At 39.6% G+C, this 9,932-nt stretch overlaps 1 protein-coding gene across 1 annotated transcript; it reads right to left on the reverse strand.

Annotated features, from left to right (window-relative positions):
* Positions 1-1,953: 1,953 nt before the first annotated feature.
* Positions 1,954-7,921, reverse strand: LOC124394854 (odorant receptor 131-2-like). Its single transcript, XM_046863336.1, has 5 exons — positions 7,802-7,921; positions 7,602-7,699; positions 5,637-6,556; positions 2,452-2,563; positions 1,954-2,329 (listed from the first exon to the last, which is right to left on the reverse strand). Exons 1-5 carry the CDS (start codon positions 7,919-7,921, stop codon positions 1,954-1,956), a joined length of 1,626 nt encoding a protein of 541 aa, XP_046719292.1.
* Between the last annotated feature and the right edge of the window lie 2,011 nt (positions 7,922-9,932).

Here is a 9,932-nt window from a genome sequence, read left to right on the forward strand (position 1 = left end):
GACGCACGGGCTGTGCTTTGTGCACAGTTGGAACGATTGCTTGCTTTTTGGACATTTACCATTTACCTGCAGGGGATAAACACACAGAGAGCACTTCCTAAAACAAGTAGAAGCTGGTGCCGGCTTTACTCCATGTGCATTTTATACTTCCTGGCCCGCGTCCAATTTTAACTGATTACACACATTATTTCAGAGCATAGACAACGTGGTCACATTCCCAAAGCGTTCCAATGCAGCTTGAGTTCCTAAAAGGGAACTGTGTACTCACAACAATACAGATGTAAAAGCTAGCAGGAGGCTGAAGAGAGGCAAACCGTTTGCTGGAGAGTTTAACCTACCATGTTGCCTACCTTTTTTGACTCTGCACCACTTAAATTGGTCTCATCTGTGATGAATGCGCAGTTCCATTGTTGCTGTGTCTTGCTTGTGTGAGCTCAGACACAGAAGGTAACACATTTTTAACAAACTAAAAGTGAATATAGAAACATTTTTTTTTTTAACAAACAGCACAACCTTGTGTCTGCCATTCTTTGAATAACATTGTTTCTATGTTACATACAGCATGGGTGGAGCTGCTGCCCAAAATCCTATTACACCAAACAATGGAATTATAGAGCTAATACTCCATATGATAATAAGTCCATACATTTGGGTCCTGTTGGTAGAGATGGCAGCATGTCTAAATGGTATGCATATTGCCACATTCCAGACACATAGCCACCAAAGTCAGTGGTGTACAACAGTTAAAAAATGTCTAAATTAGAAAACAGTGAGTACAAAAACCCAGGTTTAAAAGATAAGAGAAATAAGTCCCAAGTAAAAACAAGTCAGCAAACAAAATTTAATCAGTATCCACAAAAGGGTTTCTTCCCTAAATGCACACTTTTTTTAGAAATGTGAATATCATCAAGCAGTTAATATAGAAGGAATACCCATCCAGGACCTAGAACAACAAGATGTACAGTTGAAGTATATTTTAAGATTAACAATAATGTGTTTTCAGTGTATTTACAATGTCATATCAGGTCATTAGTAATGTATTAGCAGAACACACTACAAGAGCTACATTAGTATATTACAGCCCAGTCTCAATGCATTTCATGATATAGTAATGAAATGTAATCTATTGATTAGTGTTCACAGACACAAATTTAGCTCTTTTTTCATGTCACTGAGGATGACTTTCTATGTGTCACAGATAGACCAGGCTTCAGAAACTAGTAATTGTCTTTTATTGGTCTAAACATACACACACTGGAGAGCTTGAGAAGTGACTGAAGCCAAATGGCACACTTAACTAAGTGCTCCTTAGAAGCGTAGCCAGGAGCATGTAAGCAACGAAAAGCAGAGAAGCCTGGAAGCCTGAAAGCACAGGGATCCAGAGAGGTAGGAAGTCTAGGTGATCTATGATCGTAACTGTTACATCAGACAGTGAGTAAAAGGAAAAATGGACCTTATAAAGGGGACAAGTAATTGGTGAACAGGTGTATGTGATTAGTTGTAGGAGGACAGGTGTAGGTGATTAGTAGGTGGGAGAGGCTAAATGAGAGTATGCACATTGGAGGGAGGTGTGACTGGTGGCTCCCTGACATTACCCCCTCCTCCAGGGACAGCTCCTGATGCCCCAATCACACCTTCGACAAGTGGACAAGGACACTCCAAGGACGGCCTCGCAACCCATCCAGGGTGGGTGGAGGTGGTCTGGAGGAGGGAAGTTTAGGACAGGCATGCAAAACCTGAGGCAGGAGGAAGGTCGGGTGCCAGTGGCGGCCACCACAGAACTTGTTGTGAACTGCAACTGGGTGGAACAGAGGCCAGGAAAGATCTGAGGTGGAGCGGCACCCTCGGCAGAGTTCTGGGGCGGGACTCTGAAGCAGACTCTGAGGTGGTGTTATCAGTGCCCAGGGTGCAGTGACAGCCTCCTTGGGGTTCGGGGGCGGGGCGACAGCCTCCTCAGGGCTTGGGGGCGGAGCGACTGTCTCCGTAGTGGCTCGGGGGCGGATTGACGGGGCTCAGGGGCGGAGCAGCATCTCCAGAGAAAACCCCAGGCTGGGCGATGCCCCCAGTGGTGCTTGGAGACTGGGGATTAGGTAGGCTGCAGGGACAGACAAACTGAAACCCAGGCTCCTGACGAAATAGCCTGTGCATAAGGTAATTTGGCGCCCCAGATGTCTGCAATCCAGTCCGGGGCCTTCCCAGAGCGGTGGAGGCTGTAGTGGTGTTCGGCCTTTGCAACACCAAACACCTCAGCAAAGTGCCTGGTAAAACTGGATTATGCACCAATGATGTCCCAACTGGCATTCCACACCGCGCTGGCTCATAATAGAGCCTTCCCGGTAAGTAGCGAGATTAAGAACACAACCTTGGAGTGTTCGGTGAGGAATCTGGCAGGTTGCATATTGACATAGAGGTTGACATGTCACAGGAAGCTGCTGCACTTAACCGGTTCACCGGAGTAGGAAGCCAGAAGTGCCATTGGGCTGTAGGAGGTGAGCGGTGCAGCCGTGTGCGAATGCCTCCCGGAGAGAGGCGACAAGTACCTCGAATGGATCTGTGATTGGAGCTGGTTGGGGATACATCAAGGTGGATATTTTAAGGTCCCATCTTCTGTCAAGGATAGACCAGGCATCAGAAACTGGGAGTAAAACAAATTGTCTTTTATTGGTCTAAACATACACACACTGGAGAGCTTGAGAAGTAACTGAAGCAAAATGGCACACTTAAGTGATTGCTCCTTAGAAGTGTAGCCAGTAGCATGGAAGCATGTAAGCACAGGGAGCTTGGAAGCCTGGAACCATGGAAACAAGGAAGCGCAGGGAACCGAAAGGTAGGAAGTCCAGGTAATCTATGGTCTTAACTGGTAGATCGGACAGTGAGTAAAGGGGAATAGGGACCTTATAAAGGGGACAGGTAAATGGGGAACAGGTGTAGGTGATTAGTAGGAGGAGGACAGGTGTAGGTGATTAGTAGGAGGGATCGGCTGAGTAAGAGTGTGAGCATTGGAGGGAGGCATGACTGGTGGCTCCCTGACACTATGTAATATATTTCAATAGGAAGTATTTTTAGTGCCTCTGCCAAAGTATTCTTTCTTCCACTGGATACACACCCGGTCTACTTTAAATGGCTGGAATTCAGAAGTGCTTTTGATGTTGAAGCAGGGTCTCATTGAGCAGCTCAAGGATTAGCTTGCTACCTGACACCTGAGACCCACAATAAAGGCCCTCTTGGAAATGGTCATTCAGGTTGATAACTTCCCTATAGAATAGAATAGAATAGAATAGAATAGAATAGAATAGAATAGAATAGTACAATGACATTAAAAGGTCATTGCTCATGTAAAGTAAGAAGTTTTCAAGTCTAGAAACCCAGGAGTTCTGGTTTCTTCTTTGTAGAGAGGAAGAATGAAATCCTCTATTCTTACATAAGGCTAACAAATTCTAAATTGCATTTTTATCAAGAAATGCCATCTTCTGCCACTCATGACTTTGTTCAGGGCAATGCAGCAGGCATTAGAATTTACTAAGGTGGATCAGTTACAATCTGATTTGCACACCTATTACACTTTTAGGGCAATACAAGTGAAATGTTCAAAATCATGTGATGTCCTTTGTGCTAATAAATGCTCTTACTGTTTTATTTAGCAATTACACAATTAGGTACGGAGGGAGGCCCTGGATCCCTATGCCTATGTCAGTCCTGGGATAAACATGTAGGCGGTGTCAAACATTTTCTTTAATTGTTGTTGTTTAAGACTTGCTTGCAGGTCAGACTAAAGACTAACTGGGTTCCCTTTCTCTATGGTGTCTTTCTGGTACTTAGCATCTCAACAGATATGTGGAGAAGATATCCATCTTGAGCATTTTTTTATCCTTGAGCAAGGCCCTTAACCCTTTGTGCTCCAGGGGCACTTTATCATGGCTAACCCTGCGCTCTGACCCCATCTTCTTACATCGCTGGGATATGTGAAGAAATAACAATTTCCCTGGAGGAACAATAAAGAATTCTAATCAAAAACATAATAAATTACAGCAATCCATGACTAGTCCCACCCCAACTCCAGGTTAGTTATTCCTGAGGTTTTCCAAGTTATTTTAAAACTTCTTTTTGGTGGTGTGGTTGTCATGTGCCCTTTATCAAGTTAGCACTGGTAGCAGCACAGGACTACAACAACCATTATCCACTGCACATCATAGGTTGGGATGACACAACAATCCATGACAGCCTGCCTTGAAGCACAAAGGGTCTTGGAGCTATCAAATAAAAAATGTTACTGATCACACTCATTAACTTACTATTCACTTATATAAACTATGTTTGCCCACTCACTCATTGGCCGGCGGGTTTTTTACTGCATGGTTGGATCTACACTTAACCATCCCATTACAGTTGTATTCACATTTAGGTTTAATGAATTTTCACATCTTTCCACAATGCAAATAGTAGCAGTTAAAGATGTACAGCAGATGAATATATAGGCCATGGGCAGTGAAAATAGACAGAAGCTTTTGAGTAACATGTACAGTAATACAGTACAGTAAAAAATAAAATAAAAAAGTACAGTAACAATATAAATATGTTTAAAGTGAAAAATGAAAATATAGAATGTGTAAGGTGTGTATAAGGCACAATATATGTAGAAACATAAAATATATAAGTGTACAATATATGAGATATGTACAAAAAATATAAAATGGTACCAAATTGAAATACAGTATATATTCAATCTACATTTGGTTCCAATCAATTGACACTAATTATAATGTACTACTACTTATAGTAGTATACAACACTGAAAGGTACACACTACAGCAGGAGTAAGAGCTTTTTTTTTCAAAAGTGCATATTTATGGAACAGCCTTCCGATTAGTGTTCAGGTCTCACACACAGTCTCATTGTTCTGTTCTAGGTTAAAAACATTTAATTAATCAAGCCTTTCTCTCTCTCTCTCTCTCTCTCTCTCTCTCTCTCTCTCTCTCTCTCTCTTCATCAAGTTGAACATGCTTCTCAGGTACCAGTGACTAGTGATCCTGTCCCTTTGTTCTTTTGTAGAAGGGCATCTGCCTGATATGTCCTGATCCACTACCTCTGGATGAAGTCTTTACTGTAGATTGTGCAGGTGACCATGGTTCCACATAAACAGCCTGAAGATCCTTTAAGTTACTGAGCAACTGAAGAACAATGAGCATGGATTTGGACTGTAATTAATATAAGCAATCTGCTTAGAAACTACTTGAACAGTTGGGACACAGTGTAAAATATAAATAAAAATAGAATGCAATAATTTGTTTATCTCATAAACCCACTTTTATTTACAAAAGAACATAAATAAAATGTCAAATGTGTAATATATCTTTAATGCATTTTAATACATTAAAAAAAGGTTACTTTAAATTTGATTGCTGCAACACTAAATTGACTATTTAAACCATCAATGTAAAATATTTGTTAAAATCTAGGATGTGAAAATTTTTGGTAATTAATTATTATTCTTGGCATGTTAATTAAGATGTATATTTAAATCGACCAATTTAAAATGTACAATACTTGTATACTTGTTTACGTTTGGTGTTGTTTTTAAGTTGGTCTTATTTTCATTTGTTTGATTTCAAGCAATGATGGAAAAAGGCAGTCACAACCACACATAGCATAATGTCTTAAAACAAGGAAAAACTTTTCATCTCTGAGACCATAAATCAATGGACTGAGGCACCGTGGTGAAATCAGAAAAACAATAAACAGTGAATATCTTACATTTCGAAAAATAGTTTCCTCAACCTTCCAAAATGCCATTTCTATATATGGGTTTAAAAATTGTATCATGCACAAAAACAACTGAAATGCATGAAGCAGCACAGTTTTTAAACTCTTACTGGTTGACTTTCTTTTCTCATTTGAAGCAGTTCTGGCTGCAATCATTATCCTAATGTAGGTAAAGAAGATAATAATGATCAATAAAAGGAAAACAATAATAAAAGTGATAGCACGTCCATGCGCCTGCCATGCTTCCTCTAACATTAGGTCTGCACTACACACCACATAGGAGGACCTGGAAGCAGGTGCAGCTGCTCCCCAGTATCCTATAAGATTGTACAATGGAATTATAGAGCTGATACTCCATATAATTAAAAGCCCATATAATCTGGTCCTGCTTGTGGAGATGTCAGCATGTCTCAAAGGCATGCATATGGCCACATAGCGTTCCAGACACATAGCCACCAAAGTCAGAGGTGTGCAACAGGTAAGCAACGTCGAAATTGCACAAATGATACTACAAGGAATTATGTGAATGACATACTGAAAGTAAATTCCAGTCGAAAGCAAATCAGTTAACAGCATAAGAGCAGAGTCAACAAATAGGGTTTGTGCAAACAAAATGTATCGAGTTTCTTCTCTAAAACTCCTCTTTTTCAAAAATGTGAATATCATTAAGCAGTTTACATAAAGGAAAACCCCAAACAAGACCTGCAACAACCAGAGTTTCTCATAGGAATTTTTTGAATATTTAAGCAACAAATTATTGCTTGAGCTAACGTTCTCTCCTTCTCTTTGCATTTTTCTGTAAAATAAAGAAATATGAGAGAAAGATTACAATGCCAAAAATACTCTTGGGTGGGGGAACGGGTTACTGAACGACATATATTGTTAAAAAGGGTCTAAAGCATTAAATGATAATGCAATTATTTTGCAAGTATTTATACTGTTCTAATGGTGAGGGGGGAAAATTATGTAACAGTAGTTACTAAGCAATCCTAAGATTATCACATGCTTTTAAATATGAATATTTGATGAGGGTGCCAATTTGATGTGGAACATTTTATTCTTAATTGCTTTTGTTCTTATAGTTGCAAAAAAATTAGAAACATACAATTACTACCATTACATATTGAAACTTTTTTCTAATTTCAACTTGTTGTGCATCTAGATAGGAATTTAAATACAAATGCAAACTGTTTATTTCAGTGCGTACCCATTGGGTCTTTGAAAGTACTTAATGAATGCAGACAGTTCCCTTAGGATATGGTTAATTTAAAGATGAGCTGTTGTCAATACAAAAAAATAAATTGGTATGACATAATTGCTAGACATGAAATTATATAGTTCCATAACTGTGGGAAGTTTAATAAAGACTCTTCTTAAAGACTTTTCTACATAGTGCTTAATCCAAATTGCAAGTTATCTTGATTGCCTTTTTGTGTACAGTGCAGCTTTTTTATATAGTGGACATTTTTTGAGATACAAAACTCACTGAATGCATTAATGCATAGGAGAAATGCAAATACTTTGCTTCTAGCAAAGCCTGTGCATTTGCTGGGAATTTGATAATTCACTGACAAATAATGTTTCTATTCTTTTTCCAAATGTATGCTAGAGGCAGTAAAATTTCCCTTTTAATAAATATAATCACTTTAATACCCATTAATGAGCATTTCTAGAAACAAGACCCCCTGGTCCGCAACAATGCCGGAGAAGGGAGATCGGTGGAGCTGGTCGTGCCCTGAAGCACATTTCATGGCTCAGTTCAACGAAAAAAGCAGTGCTACATCCCTCCAATGGTCGGGTCAGAACCTCTTCTTGGAGATAACAGTTCTCAGATCTGTCACCTCACGGGGCTTTGACCCAAGGCGCTGCGCGGGATCCCGCACAGGGTGATGCTCTGTCTCTGCACTTGGCGGTACGAAGTGCTGGGTTGGGGTTGGGGCTGCACCCGCCGAGCAGCCCCATGAGAGCGGCGTGGGAGATACCGCTGAAACTCTGCCTATTGTCTCTTGGACTCCTGGATCCTGTCGACTACTAAATCAACGGTGTCGCCGAACAGGCCCAAAGGAGACATTGGGGCAACCAGCAGCACGACCTTGTCCCTGTCGGGTATTTCATACAGGGTAAGCCAGAGATGCCTCTCAGTGGCTACTATGGCGGCCATAGACTGGACAATGGCCTTAGCTGTCTACCTTTTTACCTTTACTAGAACTAAAAATCCTAGTTCATAACTGTTCAAGCATGACAGTATCCCCCAAAGGTGCAAAAAGTCATGGCCTGTGCAAAACTCTGAACTCCTCATTTAATCAATGCAAGTAGTCCCCTTAGAATAATATTAACTTAACAAAAGGCTTTTAATACATGGAAATAAACTGGTATGCCCAATGCCTAGACTGACCCAATGGTAAACTAATAAGTTCTATAGCTGTGGAAAGTTTTATTTAAATTAGGTGTGGTAACAGTAGGAACCCATTCAACCCAGTGGTCAAGAGTCTAGTGGTTCAGGACTTTGTAGAGATGTGGCAATATTTTTCGTAAGTTTAAGTAATTAGTTTAAATGATGGATGTTATAAGAAGGGACCCAACACTATTATGTGGGCAGAACCATTTTATTCAACTTACCTAGATAGCTGGTGGCACATCCATTAAAAGTAAGATGGGCACAACTGGATTTAAATCAGGATATTGTAAAGAGGGAGCAATACTTCAGTGGCGTGGCAATTAGAACTTGCACACATTACAACTTATCCATTTGTCTGAGAATTTTAAAAGGGTTAGCATTCTCAACATAGAGTTTTGGCATGAATGTGACTCTGAGGTCTCGGGTAGGAAACCATAGCTGATCACCAAATTGAAAAGGTATGTGATCAGCATGGAAACCACCCCTGCTCACTGTGTTTGAAGTACTTATCAATGGAAGGAGAGTAAAAAGGGGTAATGGTACAGAGAGTCTATCCACTGGGCAGACAGAAATTTGCTCTTGCATATACACTCTTTAGAGGTCTGTACAGTGAATCTCAGAACAACCCTCTGGGGCTGTAAATGCTGCTGACACTCAATACTATAAATGATTATGTCAAAATAAGAAGTGGTGTATGAATTGTGTGAGTGGAGGAGTCTGTCTATGAGATAATGGAACATCACTGAAATCCCAAACAACTCATTGGGAAAGATGACAAACTGGTCTTTCGAGTGGCACTGGAATTGTACACAGATATGATAAGGTTTATCATTAGAAACTGAAGGTCATATTGACTATATAGTCTATAAGTGTCTAAAACAGAAAACAATATATGACAAATTAATTCTGAAAATCTTTAATGTAAAGAATGATGTAAAAAATCTTGTTGCTTACTTCCTTTATCGGGAAATTGGATCATTTGCTTGCGACATACAGAGTATGTTCTCTATGAATATTAAGAAGTGGTTTTAGAAAGAATGAGTGACTATGTCTCTCATTGTCTGTATTGTCTTGTATAGTCTGTTTTTGTCTTGTCTTGTCTGTTTTGTCATGTATAGGTTTTATTTATGTCTGTACTATTGAGAGTCACTAACAGCTGGAACCAAATTCCTTGTGTGTGTCAACACACTTGGCCAATAAACCTGATTCTGATTCTGATCTGTGCATCTATTCACAATAACAAATAATGTCAAAGCATTTTGTGTCAGATCATTTATTTATGAATCTAATGACTTGATCTAATGGCAGTGCTAATAATACTTTTGTAAAATGGATCATATTGCCAAACTGTTTTCCAAACACAAATCTATGGCTCAGTTTAATAATTAGTGATCGTGTAAATATTTTTCTAGAACATAAGTCATTGTGGTTTACTCTAATGGTAGTCTCATATAGCCGGATAAACTTACTAATGAGAATAGACCTGTCTGGAGATAGGCTTTTAAAAACAACAATGCCACATCCACTGACTTTCCCTTTTCCAATTTGCTGCAGTCAAAGCACATTAAATGTCTAGAGAAAATAATGTTTTTTCATGTTTATCTGAGCCAGTATTGCTTTCCAAAAGATCATTAAATCCTAGCTGGTGTCTAAATTGTGTTTTGTGTACTGTGACCATACCCCTGCCATAAACCAGTGTGGCTAATGATAATTTTATTTCCACTGTACATTAAATTTTAAAGGCCTAAGATTTTGGGGCATGTCATAGGGGGAA

The sequence above is a fragment of the Silurus meridionalis genome, chromosome 12, assembly GCF_014805685.1.
Source record: "Silurus meridionalis isolate SWU-2019-XX chromosome 12, ASM1480568v1, whole genome shotgun sequence".
Classification (NCBI taxonomy): domain Eukaryota; kingdom Metazoa; phylum Chordata; class Actinopteri; order Siluriformes; family Siluridae; genus Silurus; species Silurus meridionalis.

Bases quoted from the DNA above. Each gene is read 5' to 3' on its own strand.
- LOC124394854 (XM_046863336.1), bottom strand. From the start codon at position 7,921: ATGGCCGCCATAGTAGCCACTGAGAGGCATCTCTGGCTTACCCTGTAT. The intron at 7,700-7,801 runs GTTGATTTAGTA...CGGCGGGTGCAG, and splicing joins TGGGCCTGTTCGGCGACACC to CCCCAACCCCAACCCAGCAC. The intron at 6,557-7,601 runs GTGACAGATCTG...TTTATTTTACAG, and splicing joins TTGGGTCAAAGCCCCGTGAG to AAAAATGCAAAGAGAAGGAG.